The sequence below is a fragment of the Bufo bufo genome, chromosome 3 (assembly GCF_905171765.1).
Source record: "Bufo bufo chromosome 3, aBufBuf1.1, whole genome shotgun sequence".
NCBI lineage: Eukaryota > Metazoa > Chordata > Amphibia > Anura > Bufonidae > Bufo > Bufo bufo.
In genome coordinates, this window is record NC_053391.1 from 504,831,654 (window position 1) to 504,857,918 (window position 26,265).

Here is a 26,265-nt window from a genome sequence, read left to right on the forward strand (position 1 = left end):
TCTGAGTATTGAACACCTTGTGCTTTTGGGCACTCCAGTGATGTTGCAGCTCTGAAATATGGCCAAACTGGTGGCAAGTGGCATCTTGGCAGCTGCACGCTTGACTTTTCTCAGTTCATGGGCAGTTATTTTGCGCCTTGGTTTTTCCACACGCTTCTTGCGACCCTGTTGACTATTTTGAATGAAACGCTTGATTGTTCGATTATCACGCTTCAGAAGCTTTGCAATTTTAAGAGTGCTGCATCCCTCTGCAAGATATCTCACTATTTTTGACTTTTCTGAGCCTGTCAAGTCCTTCTTTTGACCCATTTTGCCAAAGGAAAGGAAGTTGCCTAATAATTATGCACACCTGATATAGGGTGTTGATGTCATTAGACCACACCCCTTCTCATTACAGAGATGCACATCACCTAATATGCTTAATTGGTAGTAGGCTTTCGAGCCTATACAGCTTGGAGTAAGACAACATGCATAAAGAGGATGATGTGGTCAAAATACTCATTTGCCTAATAATTCTGCACTCCCTGTAGATTTATCATAGGACAACCAGCCCAACATGTTTTATTTTTTACATATTTGATATATATTGATTATGTTCCATTCAACGCAGTACTAAATAGCCGAGTGCCCCCATAATCCATTTATTGTTCTTCTTTCTGTCGGCATTGGGTGTGTCATGGGGAGTGCACCGAACCATTGACCCTCAGATTGGTTGAGCCACTGTATATTTGCCAGCTGCTTCTAAAGGCCACCAGGATATTGTCATTCATTAAACGAGGCATGGACTCACGGGGCAGGGATGTAATATTACCACTTTACAAAGCGCTGGTGCGGCCTCATCTGGAATATGCAGTCCCGTTCTGGGCACCAGTCCATAGACAGGACGCCCTACAGCTGGGAAAAGTACAGAGGAGAGCGACTAAAATGATAAGGGGCATGGAGGGTCTTGGTTACGAAGAAAGATTAAAGAATTTAATTTATTTAGTCTTGAGAAGAGATGTCTAAGGGGGGACATGATTAACCTGTACAAGTATATAAATGGGCCATACAAAAAATATGGTGAAAAACTGTCCCATGTCAGATGCCCTCAAAGACAAGGGCGCACTGCCTCCGACTGGAGAAAAAGTTCAGTCTCCAGAAGCGTCAAAGCTTCTTTACTGTAAGAACTGTGAAGCTGTGGAATAGACTTCCTCAGGACGTGGTCACAGCAGGAACAGTGGACAGTTTTAAAAAGGGTTTAGATGAATTCTTAAAAGTAAAAAACATAAATGCTTCTGAAAACGTGTAGAAATCTGAGTCTCACTTCCTTCTGGGATTCGCATCCCCACCTATCCCTTGGTTGAACTTGATGGACTTATGTCTTTTTTCAACCGTATTTACTATGTAACTATAATACTGGGGTTGGGGGGCACACTGCGCCACCAATGTTTATAATACGGGGGGGGGGGGCACTGCACCACCAATGAAGATAACTAACCCATTAATACAAATATAGGCGGCAGGATCACATACCCAGCACCTGAGGGGTTAATTGCCATGAATCGCAGAGCCTTGTCATAGAGGTCGGTGCCGGGTATGCGATTCTGCCACCGACATCGGCCGCCTATATTTGAATTAATGGGTTAGTTATCTTCATTGGTGGCGCAGTGGCCCACAGCCCCCCCCCCTCCTTCCCTTTTTATTGGTGACAGCGGCAGCGGCAGCATTGCACAGTGGGGAGGAAGAGACTGCCTCCTCCCTCACGGTGCTGCTGAGGAGAACATGGAGAGCAATGGCAAATCCCAGCATCGAATAGATCCGGGAACAAAAGTCGATTGGTTATCAATAATTCGATACCCGATGTAACCCTAGTGCTTGGTAAGCAGGGGGAAGGCTGCGGCACTTACAGGAGTGCAGGTGCCTTCTCGAATGGCAGATTGGTGGGGGGTCCCAGGTATCGGTCCCCCACCAATCAGATACTGATGACTTATCCTGAGGATAGGTCATCAGTACCAAAATGTCAGAAAACCGCTTTAACCTAAAACGACCAAAATCAACCATCACCCTTATGTATGTCTTTGTGTGAACCTATGATATTGAACATGCTGTCTGCAGGCAGCATGTAAGGAGTCCAGTGGGTGGAGTAACTCAATATTGGTTCAATAAATTAAATGTTGAGGAGGAACTAATAAGTCCTTCTTGTCCTATAGCATGGACTGGAGACAGCAGGGGAGGAACTAAAGTCCTTATTTGCCTATAAACACGGACTCGATACAGCAGTGGAGGAACTAATATGTCATTCCTGTTCTGTAAACATAGACTGTAGACAGCAGGGGAGGACCTAAAGTCATTCCTATCCTGTAAATATGGACTGGAGACAGCATGGGAGGAACTAATATGGCATTCCTGTCCTGTAAATATGGACTGGAGACAGCAGGGGAGGAACTAATATGGCATTCCTGTCCTGTAAATATGGACTGGAGACAGCAGGGGAGGAACTAATATGGCATTCCTGTCCTCTAAACATGGACTGGAGATAGTGGGGGAGGAACTAAAGTCCATCTTGACCAATAAACACAAACTGTAGACAGCAGGGGAGGAACTAATATGTCATTCTTGTTCTGTAAACATGGACTGGACACAGCAGTGAGGACCTAATAAGTCCTTCCTGTCCCGTAAACATGGGCTGGAGATAGTGGGGGAGGAACTAAAGACTTTCTGGGCCTCTAAACGTGGACTGGAGACAGCAGGGGAGGAATTCATTTGTTCTTCCTGGGATCTAAGAACAGAGTAGAGACAGGAGGGGGGAACTAAAATCCTTTTTGGCATCCAAACACAGACTGGAGACACCAGTAAGTCCTTCCTGGTAGTAAGGCATGGACTGAAATGGCTGTATAGGAACCACTTCCATGATCATACTGCGCTGCTCTATTTTCACATAGTAATGGACCCAAAAAAAAAATAATCTCACAATTTCACAAATATGTATCTAGTGTCTAAACCAATTTTTCATTTTGAAGTTTGAAAATGAAAAACAAATCTTCCAGTTTTTATTCTGGCGCCTAAGTATAATAATAGGCCAGCACTTCCTGTTCTGAAGAGATCCCGTTTCAGTAGTCATCTTATTATTATTACAAGCAAAATTAGAATGACAGGTATCACCTACCGATAACACAGGATCCACCACTTACAATAGGTGATGGTCACAGCTTATCTACTCCCCCTTGCTGCTCAATGACCGCTGCAACTGTCTCAGAGCATGTCTACAACACTGTCCCTTAGAAGTGAAGGAGTAATCTTAGGTCTAGAGGTCTCTATTGTCCATATGACTACTATAAAGCATATCACCAAGTGCTGCTACGAGCAGCTCAGGCATGAAGGCTGCCACCATAATCATATACACTCAGTATATATATATATATATATATATATATATATATATATATCTCATCAAAATAACCTACAATTATGTTTCAGTATTGGGTTTTAATTAGCAAAGAATACAGGCAATGCTTTCCCTTTTAATGTCATCTTTCTCTAAATGTATGCAGGAGAACTTACCAAGTACAAGAAATATCCACCACAGCCAATATTGTCCATTGAAATAGCCAGTAAAGTAGTCCGAGAACTGAAGAGAGAACAGGAGAGAAAAAGTTATTAAGTACAAGATTATTGATTTCATAATAACATCCACATAAGAGGCTGTTTATGTGTAATGGACACAAGGGAAGGGTGGAATTTACCGAGACTGGTGTTTGACGTAATCTGCCTATAACAAATTCTGTGCATCTCAGGCCTTTGTGGGTTAAAAAGCCAAATCTGAAGTCACTTCACGGATTAATTTGATGGAGCTTGCAGGGACTCCTTAGATTTCATGGCTATATGGACAGTCTGTATGCATCACTCCTAAACGGCTATGACATCTGACATCTTTCTGCGGGTTATACTAGGCCCTTTAATCAATGCGTCCTAGTCGTAAGCACCAGCAGATCGAGCTCCAGGGAGGAAGCGGCAAGCAACAGCCAAGAAACCATTCTCCCGATCCAGCATAGACCCCATCCATAACTGTATCCACTTGTGCAACCACCTGGACAGTTCACATTGACGTCCACGTCAGAAACTACTTTCAAAGTGATGGCACTTAATTCTATCAAAATTCTATCAAAATGGGATGTTCAATGCGCCCCTTAAAGAAGCAACTTCTGATCTTCATAAACCCCCCCCCCCCCCCCCCCCGGCAACCTAAGAAGCCTCCATCTCATTACAGTCTTTTCATGTTCAAACCAGACGCTCCTGTAGATGGTTCCCGGCAGAGAGGAGAAGATGACTAAATGAACCTTGAAGTAGCGTTACCGGCCACACTAGATAGTTTTGTCCTCTGGATGATAAGGAATATGAATAGGCGCACTCTGATTGATTCAGCGGCGGGGCTGTACGCTTCACTGATAAAACCAACCGTCACATGTCCTCGGTATACATCTATGTCACACCGCTCACCACAACCTGCTTAAATAGCTTCTCAGAAGACGCTATCAGATACAATATTTGGATGCTGCTCATTCTCGCTCTGCACAAATTTGTCTTAAATGAAATGTACACGGTACAGAACACAACAGATTGTATAATCTGCTCTTGTCGATAAGCTTTGATAGGAGTTTTATTAATGTGGCAGCGGCTTAAATAATAGTGTTTTGACGGTGTTAGTGTCCTTGGTACAATACGGTTAGTTTCAGGTTACCTAATGGAAAATGCTACGGCCACATAGAGGCAACGCTCTTATCCGACATAGAATTATTCTCCATGCTTGGGTTAGTAAAAAACATCCTTAAAGGGGTTGTGCCAAGTTTATGTTATCATCTATCCGCAGAATGACCGCTGGGGGGTCTGAAGCCGGGGACGCTCACCGATCCTGAGAGCAGGAGTGCTGTTCCCCCGATCTGATGGAGTGACTGTACTCCGCTATCTCTGGCGCTCCCATAGAGAACGAATAGAGCAGCAAGGCGCATGGTCAACGGGGAACGGGACTCCCGCTCTTCAGTGATAGGGGATAACTTATAAACTTGCCACAATCCCTTTAAGGTCTTATTTAAAAAAGGCATATTCAAATTGCATCAACTATTAATTTACATACGGTATCACATGAGGCAAATGGGGGACATGAGACCCCCTTCTAGTAACAGGTGGGAGTCACAGGGGTTGGACCCCACCGATCAGACACGAAGGTCATCTATAACCTGGAAAATCCTTTTCAGTTATGAGGTTTCAGCAGGGCAGCAGAGTTACACGAGGACCTGCCAGATGTTTCAAGTCACCCGGCTGCCCATAAGTGGTTAAAGGGTTGCCTCATAATGATATATTGATGATGTCATATGGGGGGACATCCCCTTTTAAAGCAATAAGCTGCCATATGAGGGCAATGCCTGCTGTGAAGGCGGCAGCTCATCCACATATTATATGGTCAGCCATTAATTTGCATGTCCAGCATTCAATACTACAGTATAGGTTCCGGCAGCTGGTCACATGATCCGCTGGTCTCTGGTGCAGATGCACTTTATGCGGTTTACGCAAAAAACACACAGACATGCACGGAGCGGATTTTTGACACTTTCCATTCATTTCAACGGGAGAGTCAACACAGATTCTGCCCCAAGATAGGACATGCTGCTTTTTTTTGTCTATATGGTCCAAAAAAAATTTTTTTTAAAAAGCGCTGCTAACCACTGAATTAAATGGGAGGCTGATTTCGAGGCAGAAACGGGTCAAAATCAGTGCCAAAAACTGGCCTTAAGAGAAGCAGTTGTCAATTAAAGGGAACCTGTCACGTTGAACATGGTGTTTGAGATTAAAGCGGCATATTATAGAGCAGAAGAAGCTGAGCAGACTGGTATATAGTTTTATGGGAAAAGATTCAGTAACACCTGTCATTTACACATTTAAATTCCTGTTCATTATATCCTATCAGTGATTGACAGCCTTCCCTCTATGACCGTGTATACAGAGATAGCTGTCAATTACTGATAGGATAGCCTCCTTGACTGGGCTGTCAATCACTGATAGGACCACCTCCTTGACTGGGCTGTCAATCACTGATAGGACCACCTCCTTGACTGGGCTGTCAATCACTGATAGGACCGCCTCCTTGACTGGGCTGTCAATCACTGATAGGACCGCCTCCTTGACTGGGCTGTCAATCACTGATAGGACTGCCTCCTTGACTGGGCTGTCAATCACTGATAGGACTGCCTCCTTGACTGGGCTGTCAATCACTGATAGAACCGCCTCCTTGACTGGGCTGTCAATCACTGATAGGACTGCCTCCTTGACTGGGCTGTCAATCACTGATAGAACCGCCTCCTTGACTGGGCTGTCAATCACTGATAGGACTGCCTCCTTGACTGGGCTGTCAATCACTGATAGGACCGCCTCCTTGACCTCAAAGCCCAGAATGAGCAGTTATTTAAATGTACAAAATACAGGTTTTACCAAATCTTTTTACGATAAGACAATATATCAATCTGCTCAGCTCCTCCTGCTCTGTAACATGCTGCCTGTAGATTACACTGCATTTTCATGCTGAGAGGTCCCCTTTAAACCTGCAGTGCTATGATTTCACCTCCATTTCCCAACTTTTCGATTCAAAGAACATCCGGCAGTGGGAAATATTCTGGACAAACTGTCTGCTTCGCTGCAGTAAAACTCCATGACAGATTGTGAATGGTGTCTGCTTCTCAGAGCCTGTCTAGCTGCTGTCCATATCAGATTGATACCACAGGGCACGCATCTGACAATTACTCTCCCTAAGCAGACGGGATCATTTTTAGACTTGTCGGAAGACAAGTGCTGCCAGTCACGCTACAGTCTGCAATGGATCACTGAACGGAGACGGAAATACTCTGGGATTACAACGCCAGCTCAGTTAGTTCTCCGTCAGCCAGTAATATATTAGCTTTGTATCCATCAAGCCCCTGAAATCTGGAAAGGTACCTTGAGACAACCCTCATTACAGGGCACACGTGAAAGAGCGAGGTGGCAGGTTCAGAAATCGGACATATTAAACATTGCAGCATTTCTTTGCAGAATTTGGTTGCTTGTAAGGTTCTATCCACCTGGTGCCAGCAAACTGTGATAAGCAGGGAAAAATGCTGCAATTTAACAAAAACTCAATTTTGCAGTAATCAAAGCAATACTCCACAATTTGTCTGCACCATGTGAACAGACCCCAAGCCTCATATACACTCCTAAAAACGATGGAGGACTAACACACTGTACACAGAGTCAGAATAGTAAAAAAAATATAAAAAATTATATATACGGTATATAGTGAATTGCCCCACGTTCATGTAATCACAAATTCTATGGCAATTACATTTCTGCATTGTAAGTCAAACGAAAATACACCAGATCAATAGATTTCTAAATGAAAAATGTAAACCATATTATAGTGTTAAATTCTGTTTGGAGAGTTCATATGAGCTGCATCCTTGGATAAACCCCCTGGCGCTTTTGTGCCTAAGTACAGATGTTTCCAGAACATAAAAAAGAAGAAAAAAAAAGGTCTCGGCTTATAACTGGAACAACAGTGCCACACAGTGGCCACAGCGGTGTAATGCAGCAGCTTTGTAAAATGCATTTTATTACAGGTTTATATATTTTTTTTTTATTACTGAGAATCTTTGCAGTACAATCAAAAATTAGCAGGGTCATTTGGGGTTGTAGATAAGCCTCATTCAATAATATAATAAAAGATTCATTTCATTGCAAGAACTATTTAATGTGAATAGATGAAATTAGAATTATTTAATTGTACGCCGCCTCATTTGACACACAGAGAAAATCACTTACCCTCACAATGAGAATCCATTTGATGAGTGATAATCCAAACCCACAGATTGCACCATAGCGCCCGGCTATTGTGTTGGTTATACAAAATGAGAGACAGAACCCAATCCAGTTGAAAATGAACGCCACTAGAAAAAGATGAATAGTAGTAAGCAGATGGTACAAAGACTAATCATTTCGAAGCATATTATGGACCACCATACGATGGCGGATTGCAGGTTCACTCCAGGCTCAGTGGCAGCTCAGGCCGGAACACTTTAAGGCCTCATGCACACGAACGTGTGGGAGGGCCCCGTGCTGCGGAACGCAAATTGAGGTCCACAATGCACGGGCACCGACCATAGGGCCGCCGCGGTCGCATTCACTCGAATGAGGTCTGCGATCCGCATCCGACGGTCCACACCACAAAGAAGTAGTGCATGCACTACTTTTTTGCAGTACGTAGGCATGGACAGAAACCCCCTGGGAGCACTCCGGGGGGCTTCCATGAGGTTCCCTGCCTCCGTTCTGCACCGACCTTCAGGATTGCGGACTCTTTCAAGTGAATGGGTCCGTATCCGTGATGCGGGGTGCACATGGCCGATGCCCGTGCACTGCAGACCAGGTCGTGTGCATGAGGCCTAGATAAGATAAAAGTCATCAGTCATCTAATCTATTGAGAATATACCTACTGCCTATTAAGGGAGTCTCCCACCTTCCAACAGCTTCTATAGGGTGGTTCCCAAGTACTAATGCTACAGGGACATCAGAATATGGAATTCCGTAGGTGTCTATTCCCGCCATTATTAACCAGGGGGGAAGCGAGAGTCATCATAGGTGCGGCAATCAGTTTCATTTAAAGGCTATCTGTCAATTTGAAAAAGCAGCGCAATCTGCAGGAGGAGCTGAGCAGACAGATCCATAGATTTATAGGAAAAGATGCAGCATAAAGCCTCATTCACACGTCAGTGCGCTGTACGTTTTCTCCACGGACAACACACATAACCATTCATTTTAATGTCTGTATTCACACATCAGTGTTTTACCACAGTCCGTGTTTTTAGCACGGAAGCATGCTCTATTTTGTCCGTGTTCACAGATCCATCACGCCCATTATAGACTATGGGTCCGTGAAGACCACGGATGTCATCAGTGTTTCACAGATCATTAGGAAGAGATGACTTGAAAATTATTTTTCAGCTGTGCAGTGTCAGTGAAACACGGATGTAACACGGGCAGCAAAAAACGGACACATGGACCCAACACGGATCCTTCACAGGCAGCTTCATGGATGCATCACTGACCATCTTTTCACGGATTACATCACGGACACTGACATGTGAATGAGGCTTTAGGCCCCATGCACATGACCATATCAGGTTTGCGGTTCGCAAATCATAAATCCGCAAAATATGGATGCGGTCCGTGTGGCATCTGCTTTTTTTGTGCACCCACTGACTTCATTAGGTCCATGGTCTGCATTCTGCGGACAAGTATAGGACGTGTTTTATCGGTTTGCAGAACAGACATATGGATGCAGAAAGCACACCGACCAACCATGTGCTTTCCACATCCGTTATGCAAAAAGATGGGCTACGTCTGCAAAATGCGGACCATGGACTCATTACAACCAATGCAGGCAGCACACAGACTGCATCCTTAATTTGTGGCTCAGCGATTTCTGGACCGCAAATTCGATACAGTCGTGTGCATGGGGGTCTAACTTGCTCCCACGTGACAGTTCCTTTCATCCGAGGACCACTTCAGGGCTTCTAAAAAACAACCAGACCGCTCACATTTCCGCTACATAGCGTGCCGCGGTGTATTTCATACGCAGGCTCTCCAAAAATGCCTTTTCTTACATGAAATGAGCTGTGGTCTCCATTGAAAGGATGCTGGAAACAAAGACGGTCTTCCGACATCGCTACTTGTGTGCGTGTGTGTTCAGGGGGATTTTAAAGGCACAAAACACAAGTATAACAGTGATGTCATGAAACAGCTTATGTCTCTTTATAGAACCTCTTCTATATGGCCATTTCCTTTAAGGGTACCGTATTTTGATTTTGAAGCCTCAAATGACAGGAAACACCACATTATCCATTACACATAGTGACTGTATATGTGATGGCCATTCTCCTGCACTCTGTCGCGATCACATGACATTTTCCACTGTCTTGGTTCCCTTATCCCAATGACATCACATTGACATAAATGGCGCGGCAAGGCTTGTTAGGGTCTGCCCTGTCTACACAACATCAATTACTTTGCCTCTGATGGCGGTGTTCTGCTCATTCTCCTGGACCCTGCCTTGTAGATGTTGCTGTGTCTTAGGCCTCATGCACACAGATGTGGCCTGTGTGCATTCCACAATTTGCGGAACGGGCGCCCTATTCTTGTCTGCAAAACGGACAGGAATAGGACATAATAAAAAAAAATTTTTTTGCGGGGCCACGGAACGGAGCAACTGATTTTTTTTTGTGGGTGCCGCGCACAGGGTGTGCTGTCTGCATCTTTTGTTGCCCCATTGAAGTAAAGGGGTCCAAAAGAACGATTGTGTGCATGAGGCCTTCAGATGGGTTTTTTGCAGGAGGGCTTCAAGAGTGTTTGGGTCTGTGACGTGCGAGCTGGGAGGGGAAAGAGAGGCAGAGAGACCCTCCCTGTATATCTAGCGGGAGGGGAAGGAGAGGCAGAGAGACCCTCCCTGTATATCTAGCGGGAGGGGAAGGAGAGGCAGAGAGACCCTCCCTGTATATCTAGCGGGAGGGGAAGGAGAGGCAGAGAGACCCTCCCTGTATATCTAGCGGGAGGGGAAGGAGAGGCAGAGAGACACTCCCTGTATATCTAGCGGGAGGGGAAGGAGAGGCAGAGAGACACTCCCTGTATATCTAGCGCTAGGCTGTAATCACGGGGAGCGGGTCACATATAGCAGTTACCTTGGAGACGTCAAAATACATTCAGAACTTCATTTGGCCTTGTAATGACATACAATTACTTATATAATGCAGTAAGCTTCAGTGCTGTGTCATTTTTTTTTTTTTTTTTTGTGTAACTGAAAACACTTATCCAGAATATTTTAAAAATCCCCCCCACTGGTACTGTGAATTAGATGTTTACTTTTCACATCTCCATCTGTCCTGTCCGGCAGAGTATGGCGGGAATCGCTGGACAAACAAAACGTTTTTTGACCGGCCGATTCCCGGCATATTTGCCAGGTAGCAGTCACATCTCTGATCATAGGAGTCCCGGTGATCATTAGAATAGAGATCTGGTGCAGCATGGCGCATACAGCACCACCACTCCATTCAAACACCTTCTCAATCTGTTTGTGCTGTGAGCAGGAACATGGGGCTCAAGAGCCCGTTCTACTTATCAGTGGGGCTGAAGCTATCAAAAATGTATCACCTATCCAGTGGACAGATGATACGCAGTCCAGTCATTTTATTATGACCACCAGCTAAGACCCAGAGTAAAAGAAAAACAGAAGGCAATCCGACTCCACCGCAAAAAACATTTAAATCTCCTTCTTTATGTAGAACACTAAAATGTTATAGGTGACAGTAGTGAGGACAACTGATGTGTTTCCATCACCTAAGCGATCTTAATCATAACATGTACACCGTGACCACCAAACTAACAAGCACAGGTACATCCACTGACCAGGTGAAATCAGCATGTCAGAATCAAAGCAACCGCTCCGGCCAATAACTGCCGGAGGAAAAACGAGACCTTAAAAAGCCATCTTCATGGTTTAACCCTTTAAGGACCTCACATGTGCTGCGGGCGCCATAGCGCCGGGTTTCTGCTATTTTAAATAGCAGACACCCGCAGCACATGTATGTGATCAGCCTTAAGGCTGATCACATACATTTTCCCTTTCAGATGGCGTGGTCAAATGTAACCACGGCATCTGCGCAGTCCGGAAGTAGAATTTGCGCACTTCCACTCCAGTAACAGCGCTCCCCGACTGAGATCAGGGAACCTGTTACATTGATCTAAAAGACTGAAGCCTCAAGCAGGCTTCGGTGCCTATTAGAGGACTATACCAATGCAGGCCACTAGGTGGCAGCATTGTATTGGTATAGTGCAAATGAAATGCTCAATGGTGTCTATATAGACATCAATAAACACAAAAGGTCACCCAAGGTGACTTAAAAAAAAAAGTTTAAAAAAAAAATGTACGCTAAAAAGTTCAAATCACCCCCCTTTCCTTAAAATAAAAATACTTAAACAATAAAAAAAACAAACATCATGGGCATCTCCGCGTGTGAAAATGCCCATACTATTAAAATATAACAATATTAATTAGCCATTTTTTGTCACTTCAACTACCCAATAATCTTTTAATAAAAAGTGATCAAAAAGTCACACACACTTCAAATTGGTATCACTGAAAAGAACAGATCGTCCCGCAAAAAATTAGGCCTCACACAGCCCCTTACACATAACTACAAAAAAGTTAAAGGGGTCAGAATATGATTATAAAAAAAAAAAAAAAAAATTCACTTAAAAAGGTTAAAATATATTTTTTTTAAGTAGTAAAATGCAAGAAAAATTATACAAGTGTGGTGTAGTTGTAACCGTACTGACCTGGATAGTGAAGATAACATGTCAATTTTACCGCATAGTGTACAGTGTAAAAAAAAAAAAATCTATAAAAACCTTTATCAGAATTGCATTTTTTTCCCAATTCTACCCCATTTGGAATTTTTTTCCCGCTTCCTACTACATGGTATGCAACCGTAAATGGTGCCATTAGAAAGTAAAACTTGTCCTGCAAAGAATAAGCATTGTGAATGAAAAAAAAAAAAAAAATGTGAGGACTATGGGAAGGCGGGGAGTGAAAAACAAAAACGCAAAAATGGAAAATCCCAGGGTCCTTAAGGGGTTAAGTTGAAGCGGACTATAGTTTTTGAGCTGCTTACAAAGAACAGGTCATCAGAAACTGACCTATTGTTTAAAGCATGATTTTAAGTTCAACATATTTTAAAGAATTTTTGGTGACGTTAGATTTTAATTTTCTATGTCAATATCTATATACAGTATGAAAAAAAACCTTTTCGTACTGGCCACTAAGCCTAATAATAGGCGCCACCGCTTGGTCTGTACAGATCACTTTACTGCAGTCATCTCATTATCATTACAGGCAGGATTACAATGACAGATATCACAGGATTCACCAGTCACACTAGTTGATTGTCAAAGCTCATCTACTCCCTCCTGACCTCTGCACAGGTGACAGAGCACGCCTAGAAAACTTTCCTGTAGAAGTCAATGAGCCCCTACTGTCCATTGTGTCTATGGCCCATGGTGGCGCATCTCTAAAAGCCGTTAAGAACAGCTCAAGGAAGACGACAGCCCCCACATAATCATGTTCAGGAAATAGAATTTTAAAAATTGGGATCTGGTCACTTAAAATAGGGCATATTTGACCCATTGACACTGGGGGGTCATTTACTAAACACTGGCTTTTCACACGCCAGTCTTACTGCTGGAGTAAGAGGTGGCCAATGTATTTGTTGCATCTGTGGCATGAAATCTACACCACCTAGGACATGGAGTAAATTTCAGAAATCAATTATGCTAGTTTTCTGGCGTAAATTATCATAAATGTGTCAGGACAAATTTTAAACAAGTGGCTAGAGGACCGAGAAAAATACAATTTTGCTACATTTTGCTTTACGCCAAAATTAGTAACTTTTCCTGCCAAAAACCTGGCATAAAGCCTTTGTAAATTACCCCCACTGACTAATGTAATCAGTCTCACCCAAAAGTATCATTTCATATTGCTTCAAAAGCAGATATAGATACATGAATATGGGAGTTGCAGTGCACAAACATGCCACTAGAGGGAGGTCACACCACAGTACATCGAAAAATTTTGATATGTAGATCTTCTATTTTTGATATGTAGGCTTCTATTTTTTATTTGATCAATTTAATGGTTTATATAATGCATTGAGAAGCTGTCAAAAACTGTGGGTAGGAATAGAAAAAAAAAAAAAAAACAATTCTGCCTTTGTTTTTTTGGGTTTCATATTTAGGCCATGTTAAATGGGTATTCAGTTGGAATAAAATATCTTCGAATGAGCCGAGTGTGCTGTCTAAACATAAAAAAAATAAGTACTCGTTCCCCGGATTCCTGCTGCTCCCGTATCACATCCCTTTCTACTTCTTGGTCCAGTGATGATGTTCCAACACAGGGCAAGCTGCAGCCAATCAGCAGCTGCCTAGTGACGTACCACTAATTGCCTGCAGTGGTGACAAACCCCTCGGTCAGAACCTCATTGCTGGACCAGGAAGCAGAGAGTGACAGGGGACAGGGCAGCACTGGTATAGGGATCCATGAACAGCAAGCTCAGCACATTAGATCATTTTTAGAATGGAATACCCCTTTAACATTTTTCTGTGGGTCGGTACGATTATGGCCGTACCAAATTTATATAGTTTTACTTTAAAAAACGGAAAAAAAAAAAAAAAAGAAAAATTAATTATATATATATATATATATATATATATATATATATATATTATATATATATATAATTTTAAAAAAAATTTGCTTTGTGTCACCATATTGTGTGAGAGCTTGTTTTCTGCAGGGTGAGCTGTAGTTTTTATTTATACCATTTTTGTGTAATTGTGACTTTTTGATAATTTCTCATTCAATATTTTAAGGAAGGAGAGGTGACAAAAAAAAAAAGAAAACACAATTCTGGCATTGGGGATTTTCTGTTCATCGCTCATGATAAATAATATGATAGAAATATTAGACTATTTCTAGATGTGGCATTACCAAATATGTTCATTTAATAAAACAATTTTATATATTCGAACTGGAAAAAGTTTTTTGTTTTTATTTTTTAAAATATTTTTATTAGTCACTTTAGTGGACTCGAACCAGTGATCGTGCAATCGCTTGTACTAGTCACAACAATACTTCTGTGTCCCCGTGTGAACTGGCACCCTGTAATAGGAGCCATAACATATCAACAATTAGGTTGGAGAGGGGTGCCAATCAGAGGAAGCGCACTTCCTTTGCTGAACTGCTAAGATACCGCGGTTGCTACTGACCGCGACATCTGACAGATTAAAAGGCTGGGATCAGAATAATCTCTGATCCCGGCCGTCTAACACAGTCAGCATCCACTGTGTATGGAGCACGCTCTGTGCTTCCTATTCTGCCTCCTAGGTACTGGTCATCAATAAGGGAGCTAGCGCTGTAGGTTGTGAGGCAACGTCCTGCATTTCAAGTGGATTTGGAAAATAAATAAGGAATAGACTTACTAAAGAAAGCCAGCATGAAGATCCCATCATTCCCGACTCTCAACTGGTCTGCATCACTGAAGTCATCTCTGGGTGGATATTCTTCCTCCTAAGCCAATAAATTGCAGAAAATGACATTGAATGGCTTCATAATTATCAAATTTTGGAAACAAGAGTGCAATTAATGTAATCAAACACAACGGGGGGGATTTCTCAAAACTGGTGTAAAGTAGAATTGGCTTAGTTGTCCATAGCAAACAATCAGATTCTCCCTTTCATTTTTTAGAGCTCCTTTGCAAAATGAAAGGTGGAATCTGATTGGTTGCTATGGACAACTAAGCCAATTCTACTTTACACCAGTTTTGAGAAATCTCCCCCACTGTGCCTAGGGCAGAGCTCCAGTGCCTATATATTTGTAGTCTCGGTGCACAGCTTTCAGATCAGCATTTCCCAAAGGTGACAATCAGGGTGGCCATTGATCATCCCACAATGCCTGGGTTTTGGTGTGTCTTGCAACTTTTTAAACGCCACTGCAACAAAATCTAGTAGAAATTGGCATTTTTACACCGCCCTTGCCAGTTTCCGAAAAGCGGGAACCATTGGAAAAGGCACATTTATCTTCATTTATGCCAAAAAATGGAATAAATGATGACAGAAATCTACACCAGTTACAAGCTGGGGTTCATTTCAGTCTGGTGCACGGACTGCCGGAGGAGGCATTTCATTTACGATGCAGCCTGTACCTCGTCCGGTGGCACAGGGCCTCTGTGACTGTGGCTCAGAATTTATTAAGCTGTGCATACCTTCTGGTACATTAATAGGACCTTTTGTATCACAGCTTTGTCAATTTTCAGCCATGACTACAAAATTCACAGCAGGAAAATGCAACTAAATTGGGTGGGGGAGGGGGGGGGCAGATGGTCAAATCAGCATACTGTTAGAGAGCCTATAGAGTCATTAACATGTGTCTCACAAACGCTAACAGATTTACAACATTCATTACAGATATTTCACATTTAAAAAAATAATAATTCTATCAAATTTTTTTTTTTTTTTTTTTTTTAAATTGTCCTAATCACACGTTGGCCCAGATTTACTAATGGGTCTGTTTAAAAAGTGGTGCAAATTGGCACATCAAGGGTTTCTACAATGTTTTCTGACATGCTCAGGGTGAGGCTTAAGATTCACCATTTTGTGCCACAATTCTGGCGTAAAAATCAGTCTCAAAGTAAGTCAATCAATAGCTAGTATAGAGCCAGAGAGAAGGGTCTGTCCCTTCCCCAGATTTCTCATCCAGCCTGAGCCCCTGGGTACACGTGGTGCAGGGCTAGACAGACAGTCTAAGCTTCCACTTGGGCTACATGCACACGACCGCATGTGTTTTGCGGTCCACAAACGGATGACCCTAATCGCAGCGGAGAGCGTCACAACCAGGGAGAAGGTGAGTTTTTTTTTCTCCCCGGCTGTGACGGTCTCCGCTGCGATTGGACAGCGCTACAGCCGGGGAGAAGGAGACGCCCACGGAGAAAGACGCAGTCTCCTCCTCATTGCTCCGATGCTATTAATTAGCATACCAAGCGAGAGAATACAACGGGGGCCACAGCGGGCGAACGGAGCGGCGGCCAGAAAAAATAGTAAGTGCAGTTAGATCCCTGCACTATGCCCTACGTATCCTGATACTTAGTTTATAATGTCTGGACCCATGAAAGGTCCTCTTAAAGTGCATGTACATAACAACTGCGCCAATAAATAGCTTCTTTTTCCAGAAGCGTGCATTTTTTTAATGTTCAGAAAGGCAAGCATTGTCTAGATGTTGGGAAATCACCACATAATATGCATAAAGGGGTTGCTATTCGAAATTTTTTAGACCAGCACCTGCATCTGAATACTTTTTTAATTAAATGTAATATAGCCACTGAGTAACTCAAAAAAATCTGTCAGTGTAGCGCCACCTGCTGTCTGTTCTTTTCCTCATTTCTCCTTCCACCTTAGTAACATTGTTGAGGAGATTGCACATTCTCAGTTCCATCCTTCAACTTCCATCAGTCTTATCTCCTGTTACAAGTTATGACAATTACCGCCCCGAGAAAGGACATACCCCTGAGGTGCCAGCTGGAAATTAATCTAGCAGAGCAACTGGGGCAATGAATGGGGATATATCTGGTACACGGGTGGGTCTGGCTTTGTTATGTACTATATAATGTCCAATTTTCATTTTTGGGATGACCCCTTTAAGAGGTTACTCACATTCCGGATGTATTATCTATCTGTATTACTCCTATGTGTGACTAGCTGACGGCAGGTTTACCTGGCCCAAACTGACAGCTTTCCAGGGATCTGCTGTATGGGTATGTCCGCAGAGGACGGATAGGCTGGAGATTTGCTGTATTTTGCAGAAGAGTGCCACTGCCTTCTCAAACAGCTGATCGGCAGAGGTCCTGGGTGTCGGACCACCACTGATCAGATACTAATGACCTTTCCTGAGGACAGGTCAACAGTTAAATAGTCCCGGAAAACCCCTTTAACACATGCACAGGAAAAAAACTGCTTCTGTTGCCTTCAGGAACCCATTATAGCACAGCTTTCATTTCTTGCTGTAATTTTGAAAAATAAAAGCAATGCTGAGATCCATTGCTATGGAGCACTTCTAGCTCCCTTAAAAGGGGATAAAATGTGTATCCAATTTCAGCTTCATGAATTAGATTGCGTTAAATGTTATAAAAGTCCAAAACTAGATGTTTTCTTTCTTTATAATAAAAAAAATAAAATAAACTGGCAACTAATTTTCTGATGAGATTATTGGAACAGCCGTCTTGTCAAGAGGTGAGGATGTGTCCTGATACATCTTGGGTTGAGTTCACACAGCTTGCTTGTATAATAGCTGCTGGCCAGATCTTATAATGGTTATGCAACCTTGGAAAAGTCAGCCAGATCCAGGAGTGTAACCCTTGTGGCATCATAGCCAAGAAGACAAGTACTGAATAAAGGGTCTGAATACTTATATATATATATATATATATATACACACACACACACAGTACAGACCAAAAGTTTTGACTGAAAATATGTCATATTCTAGGGTCTTCAAAGTAGCCACCTTTTGCTTTGATTACTGCTTTGCACACTCTTGGCATTCTCTTGATGAGCTTCAAGAGGTAGTCCCCTGAAATGGTCTTCCAACAGTCTTGAAGGAGTTCCCAGAGATGCTTAGCACTTGTTGGCCCTTTTGCCTTCACTCTGCGGTCCAGCTCACCCCAAACCATCTCGATTGGGTTTAGGTCCAGTGACTGTGGAGGCCAAGTCATCTGGCGCAGCACCCCATCACTCTCCTTCATGGTCAAATAGCCCTTACTTTCAAAGTTTTCCCAATTTTTTGGCTGACTGACCTTCATTTCTTAAAGTAATGATGGCCACTCGTTTTTCTTTACTTAGCTGCTTTTTTCTTGCCATAATACAAATTCTAACAGTCTATTCAGTAGGACTATCAGCTGTGTATCCACCTGACTTCTCCTCAACGCAACTGATGGTCCCAACCCCATTTATAAGGCAAGAAATCTCACTTATTAAACCTGACAGGGCACACCTGTGAAGTGAAAACCATTTCAGGGGACTACCTCTTGAAGCTCATCAAGAGAATGCCAAGAGTGTGCAAAGCAGTAATCAAAGCAAAAGGTGGCTACTTTGAAGAACCTAGAAAATTACATATTTTCAGTTGTTTCACACTTGTTTGCTATGTATATAATTCCACATGTGTTAATTCATAGTTTTGAAGCCTTCAGTGTGAATCTACAATTTGCATAGTCATGAAAATAAAGAAAACTCTTTTGAATGAGAAGGTGTGTCCAAGCTTTTGGTCTGTACTAATTATATATATATATATATATATATATATATATATATATATATATATATATATATAAAAATAATGAAAAAACAGACAGCACTCCAAGTAAAAGCTGGTGGTGTTTATTCACCCATGTGGAAGGCAACGTTTCAGCTCATACAAGAGCCTTTGTCAAGCTCTTGTATGAGCTGAAACGTTGCCTTCCACATGGGTGAATAAACACCACCAGCTTTTACTTGGAGTGCTGTCCGTTTTTTCATCTTCCATTGACGGGGTAAGCTGCTACATCCCTGGACATAGCACCCTCCTTGTGTGATTCTTCCGGTGCCGCCATTATTTTCATATTTATTTTTATATATATATATATATATATATATATATATATATATATATATATAAATAAATAAATAATCAGAGCTCAGCTTTCAGTTCCTACAGGGCTTTGAAAAAAAATGAAAGCTGAGCTCTGATTGGTTGCTATGGAAAACTAGGCCAATTTTCTACTAGGCAGTTTGACTTATAGATATTGGAGGCAGGCTACTTTTTCGTAGGACACCCTATATATATACACACACACACACACACACACACACACACACACACACACACACACACACTCCTCACAAAAAGTTAAGGATATTTGGCTTCTGGGTGAAATTTCAGGATTAACCTAAAATGCACTCTAACCTTTACAGATGAAATTAATGTGACCTTCTCAAAACTTTTGAATGCACATGTCCAACTGTTCAATGTTTCAGTACTTTTTCTACAACATGCTGTTCTCTAACAGGTGTTTGATCCATCATCGCCCTATAACTTTCCTGATTCAATCAGAATTGGTATTTAAACAGTCCTCCTCATCATGCTGTTCACATTTTGACATCATGAGAACAAGACAACACCTATGAATTGATCAACAGTACTTCCCCAGTGCGAATCTTCAAGCAGGAGGTTCTTGAACTGAAGAGTGCCATCAGCAGGTTGCAACAGAGATAAAGAGAGACTGGAAGAGTCAGAGAAAGGCATAGAAGTGGACGTCCTGTGGTCACATCCCACACTTATGACCGCTTCATTGTGAACAATGCCCTGCGGAACCGGATGGTGAATGTCACACAACTCCTGGAACATTTAAGGGAGGCGAGAGGCTCCCAAGTGTCACGTCAGATCATTCGAAACCTTTTACATTAGCGTGGTCTGCATGTTAGACGACCTGGAAGGGTACTTGACCACAGGCGTCATTGTCCTGCATGGGCCAGGGAGCATCTACGCTTGACGAGGGACCAGTGGGCCTCAGTGCTCTTCACTGATAAAAGTTGAATCACGATGAGCAGAAACAATGGCCGCCAACGATGTTGGAGACTTCAAGGAGAGCGCTATGCATCAGCCACTGTTTGCCTTTGGTGGTGATTGTGTTTCAGTGTGGGCAGGTGTGTCTAGTCGATACAGAACTGCACTACATTTTGTGAATGGTACAGTGACAAGCCCATACTAGAATAACATCATTAATCCAGTCATTGTGCCTCTAAATGAACACAGGCCTAATTTCATCTTCATGGACGACAATGTGCCAGCTCGTCGAGGTCGCATCATTAGGGAACGGTTGTGGGAGACTACCTCAAATTGAGTGGCCTGCACTTTCTCCAGACCGGAATCCCATTGAAAACCTACGGGATCAGCTGAGTCGCTGTGTAGAGGCTCGTAACTCAGTACCCCAGAACCTCAATGACATGAAGGCCTCCCTTCAAGAAGAGTGGGATGCCATGCTTCAGCAGACAGTAAGTTGACTTGTATACACACACAGATGACCTGATGGACTTATGTTACTACAACAGAAGGCTGCTTTTATACACACAAAGTGGGGAAACTAAGTATTTGATACACTGGCGATTTTGCAAGTTTTCCCACCTACAAAGAATGGAGAGGTCTGTAATTTTTATCATAGGTACACTTCCACTGTGAGACAGAATAAAAATAAAAAAAAATGTAAAAAAAAATATCCAGAAAATCACATTGTATGATTTTTAAATAATTAATTTGTATTTTATAGCATGAAATAAGTATTTGATACAATAGAAAAACAGAACTTAATATTTGGTACAGAAACCTTTGTTTGCAATTACAGAGGTCAGAAGTTCCCTGTAGTTCTTGACCAAGTTTGCACACACTGCAGCAGGGATTTTGGCCTACTCCTCCATACAGATCTTCTCCAGATCTTTCAGGTTTTGGGGCTATCACTGTTTCAGCTCCCTCTGAAGATTTTTGATTGGGTTCAGGTCTGGAGAATGGCTAGGCAACTCCAGGACCCTGAAATACTTCTTACGGAGCCACACCTTAGTTGCCCTGGCTGTTTGTGTCGGGTCAGACCCAGCCACGACCCATCTTCAATGCTCTTACTGAAGGAAAGAGGTTGTTGGTCAAAATCTTGCACTACATGGCCCTATCCATCCTCCCTTCAATACGGTGCAGTTGTCCTGTCCCCTTTGCAGAAAAGCACCCCCAAAGTCTGATGTTTCTACCCCCATGCTTCACGGTTGGGACGGTGTTCTTGGGGTTGTACTTATCCTTCTTCCTCCAAATATGGCGAGTGAAGTTCTACTGTGGTCTCATCTGACCCCACATGACCTTCTCCCATGCCTCCTCTGGATCATCCAGATGGTCATTGCCAAACTTCAAACAGGCCTGGACATGTGCTAGCGTGAGCAGGGGAACCTTGCATGCCCTGCAGGATTTTAATCCATGACGGCGTAGTGCGTTACCAACGGTATCAGCTGTGGTCCCAGCACTCTTCAGGTCATTGACCAGGTCCTCCTGTGTAGTTCTGGGCTGATTCCTGACCTCTTTCAGAATCATCCTTACCCCATGAGGCGAGATCTTGCATGGAGCCCCAGACCGAGGAAGATTTGCAGTCATCTTGAGTTTCTTCCATTTTCTAATAATTGCGCCAACAGTTGTTGCCTTCTCACTAAGCTGCTTGCCTATTCTCCTGTAGTCCAACCCAGCTTAATTCAGGTCCCTGGTGTCCTTAGACAGCTCTTTGGTCTTTACCATGGTGGAGAGGTTGGAGTGTGATTGATTGAGTGTGTGGACAGGTCTTTTATACAGGTAATGAGTTACAACAGGTGCAATTAATACAGGTAATGAGTGCAGAGTAGGAGGGCTTCTTAAAGGGAACCTGTCATCTGAATTTTGTGCATAGAGCTGGGGACATGGGCTGCTAGATGGCCTCTAGCACATCTGCAATACCCAGTCCCCACAGCTCTCTGCGCTTTTATTGTGTTAAAAAACAGTTTTGATCCATATGCAAATGACCTGATATGAGTCCTGTATCCGGAGATGAGTCAAGCGGAAAGGAGCCCAGCACCGCCCCCTCCAAATATCCTCCTTGCTGGCTGACGTCACAGAGCTGGAGCGCCGAAATCTCGCGATTGGGCGAGCTAGCGCATGCGTAGTTCGTTCCCTGTGCTGATGCCAGTACAGGGAATGAACATGATGCCGACACTGCGCATGCGCTAGCTCGCGCATCGCGAGATTTCGGCGCTCCAGCTCTGTGACGTCAGCCAGCAAGGAGGAGATTCGGAGGACGCGGGGTGGTGCTGGGCTCCTTTCCGCTGGACTCCTCTCCGGATACAGGACTCATATCAGGTCATTTGCATATGGATCAAAACTGTTTAACACAATAAAAGTGCAGAGAGCTGTGGGGACTGGGTATTGCGGATGTGCTAGCGGCCATCTAGCAGCCCATGTCCCCAGCTCTATGCACAAAATCCTGGTTACAGGTTCCCTTTAAGGAAAAACTAACAGGTCTGTAAGAGCCAGAATGCTCGCTGGTTGCTAGGTGATCAAATACTTATAAAATGCAAATATAATATTTAAAAATCATACAATGTGATTTTTTGATTATTATTTTTTTTGATTCTGCCTCTCACAGTTGAAGTGCACGTACGATAAAAAGTACAGATCTCTCCATTCTTTGTAGGTGGGAAAACTTGCAAAATTGCCAGTGTATCAAATACTTAGCTTCCCCACTGTAGGTTTCTGCAGCTGTGGACACATGGTGAAAGGATTGTATGCTAGGATCTACAGCGATAAAGTGGCTATGCATTCCCTTAAATATTTCTGGATGGAAATTATGATTCATGACTATATGATCTGTGGATAAAGAGAAGGCTGTTCTCGTCATGTCACACGTTCACTAATGAGCCGGTAATCACCCTATCAATGCTGATAACAGTGCTATTAGCATCAAGGTCATTGTAATATGGCAACTATGGTATACTGGCAGTAAGTAAGAGTTAATTAAATATTCTATAATGGAAATCGTGACGCTTTTCCACACAATTATGGTAACATAAAACAGACCACATTCTACTTATACAGGGTTTATAGCAATGAGAAGATCACTATGCCAAAGACTGTGTTAGGCTACTTTCACACTGGCGTTTTGGCTGTTTGTGAGATCCGTCATTGGCTCTCACAGGCGGTCCAGAATGGATCAGTTTTGCCCTAATACATTCTGAATAGAAAAGGATCCGCTCAGAATGCATCCGTTTGCCTCCGTTCAGTCTCCATTCCGCTCTGGAGGCGGACACCAAAACGCTGCTTGCAGCGTTTTGCTGTGCGCTTGACAAAACTTAGCCAAACGGATCCGTCCTGACACACAATGTAAGTCAATGGGGACGGATCCGTTCTCCATTGACTTTCAATGGTGTTCAAGAAGGTTCCGACTTGGCTATGTTACAGATAATACAAACGGATTCGTTCTGAACGGATGCAGACGGTTGTATTATCTGAACGGATCCGTCTGTGCAGATCCATGACTGATCCGCACCAAACGCGAAAGTGAAAGTAGCTTAAGCGGAATCTCTACCTCACATTTAGTCACATATTAGTAATAACAAAGCAGTAAAATTTTCAAGGAATCCATTAAAAGGAGCTTGATGGGACTAAGCACTGGCCGCAGGTGGCTAGGCTCATGGAAACAGATGTGCAGGCCAGCGCTCCTCTGGTTCCATAACTCCCATTGTATGGGAGCTATGCAAACGCATTCGCAAAATGTAACGTAATTGTATAAATTGTATAAGGGTCCATTCACACGTCCGTAGTGTATTGTGGACCTCCAATACACCCGGCCGGCACCCCCATAGAACTGCCTATTCTTGTCCGCAATTGCAGACAAGAATAGAACATGTTCTATTTTTTTAGGGAGCCGCGGACCGGAAGATCAGGGTCGCGCTCTGGAAATGCGGATGCAGACAGCACACTGTGTGCTGTCCGCATCTCTTCCGGCCCCATAGAGAATGAATGGGTTCGGATTTGTTCCGCAACGTTGTGGAACGGATCCAGACCCATTCTACGGACGTGTGAATAGACCCTAAGGCCTCATGCACATGACCGCTGTGTGTTTTGCGGTCTGAGTGTGTTCCGTAATTTGCTGAACGGACAGCCATTAATATAAACTGCCTATTCTTGTCCGACAAGAATAGGACAGGATATATTTTTTTGCGGACCACGGAAGGGAGCAACGGATGTGGAAAGCACACGGAGTGCTGTCCGCATCTTTGGCGGCCCCATTGGAGTGAAAGGGTCCGCATCCAAGCCGCAAAAACTGCGGCTCGGATGCGGACCAAAACAACGGTCATGTGCATGAGGCCTAAAGCTGTATAAAACAAAGCACACAGCCATAAAACCTCAAAAGTGGTAGTAGTATAGGCGGCCCTAAAAGACTTTCTAATTATGGGCCCGTCATAAAATGCACAAGTCACCATGTGAAATTTTTGATCTGTTGGATTAGCCTGGTCAATTGTAACTGTGGAGGTCACTGTTAAAGGGGCAGGGCCCTGTGGAGGTCACTGTTAAAGGGGCAGGGCCCTGTGGAGGTCACTGTTAAAGGGGCAGGGCCCTGTGGAGGTCACTGTTAAAGGGGCAGGGCCCTGTGGAGGTCACTGTTAAAGGGGCAGGGCCCTGTGGAGGTCACTGTTAAAGGGGCAGGGCCCTGTGGAGGTCACTGTTAAAGGGGCGGGGTGCTGTAGAGGTCACTGTTATGGGGGATACTGTTGATATCTTAACACAGAAACATTAAATGAAATAGATGAAATATACCCGTGCCAAGCCGGGTCCTTCTGCTAGTACTGTATAAAGTGGCTAAATAGGACATAGTAAATCTGTAGTAAACTGCACGTGTTCTCAATAGAAAGAGGGGAGTAGGCGAATGCCATACACATCCAGCAGAGGCTTATCTCCCACGTGAACAAAAGGATTAGACACAATAAAATGCAAATTGACTGATCCTTCTTTCCCCGACATCTGTAGTCAGGGGAGAGTGAGGACACTCTGTACACAGAAGATGGTCGGCAGGTTTGGTTGACATTCATGTAATGGTGTTAAAAAATAACTAAATAAAAAAAAGATACCTCTCTGATCCTCCACCGATCCCATTCCAATACTTCCTGGGTCCAGGCTGATCTACAATCCCTGATAGAGATGAGTCACTGGAGCAGCCAGTGATTGGCCGAGCAGTCACTTCCTGTGTGATCAGTGGTATATTTATTTTTATTTGAATGGGTCAAAATGGCATAAAACATTGGCCTGACCATCCCTTCAAGTCTATGTCATCTCTATTAATTGTATAGCTGTAATGATTAAATCTGTAGTTCCAGTAATCTGCCAGTTCAGGCTACAAAGAGGAAGAGTGCTCCTTTAAGAGATTTTCCAAGAATGATTTAAAATGGCTGCCAGAATGTGAGCAGTACCGGTTGTCGCCACTTATAAAACTCTCTAAGGGGGGTGAGGGCCTCACTATACACTATGCTCTGGAACTTGTATATACTAGACATTGGTGAGATTTCCAGTCAGGCTGCTCAGCCATGATAGCATATCATAGGCAGGATCACATCATTACTATCTATTGTAGAGCACTGTAGTGAGGCCCTGACCTCTCACTTCCCCCAAGGCAGCTTTGTAAGTGGAGACAACCAGTCCTGCTCATATTCTCGGGCACGTTGCTGGCCTCCATTTTAAAGAATTCCTGGAGAACACTTTTAAAGGGGTTGTCTGCTTCTAGAAGGAAACCGGAGAACACATGTGATCTGCCTGCAATAAAGAACTGATCTAGGGATGAGGGAACCAAGGTTCATCAAATAGAGTCCTTCAGCTGTGAGGGGCTGTTCATGTGCTGCTATCCGAAAGTGTAGTGGCGCATGCACAGTCAGTGTTGGCAGTAGAGCTTGTGTGTGAAATGTCCACCCCCTTACAGTTGAAGAACATTATTTTATGAAATAATCAATGTGTACATGTTGATTCTCTCATCCCTAAAGTGATCATTACTTACCCGACAGAGCCCACGCTGCTCCAGTTCTCAGAGC

The 26,265-nt window shown here is 43.4% G+C and overlaps 1 protein-coding gene across 2 annotated transcripts in view; it reads right to left on the reverse strand.

The window, feature by feature from the left end:
• The window catches only part of NDFIP2 (Nedd4 family interacting protein 2), a 93,802-nt gene that overhangs the window by 22,504 nt on the left and 45,033 nt on the right, over positions 1-26,265 (reverse strand). For both annotated transcript variants that reach the window (XM_040425324.1, XM_040425323.1), the window contains 3 exons: positions 15,082-15,169; positions 7,822-7,946; positions 3,541-3,607 (listed from right to left, as the gene is read on the reverse strand). In XM_040425324.1, coding sequence (XP_040281258.1) covers positions 3,541-3,607; positions 7,822-7,946; positions 15,082-15,169 — 280 coding nt within the window. The remainder of the gene's footprint in view (positions 1-3,540; positions 3,608-7,821; positions 7,947-15,081; positions 15,170-26,265) is intronic.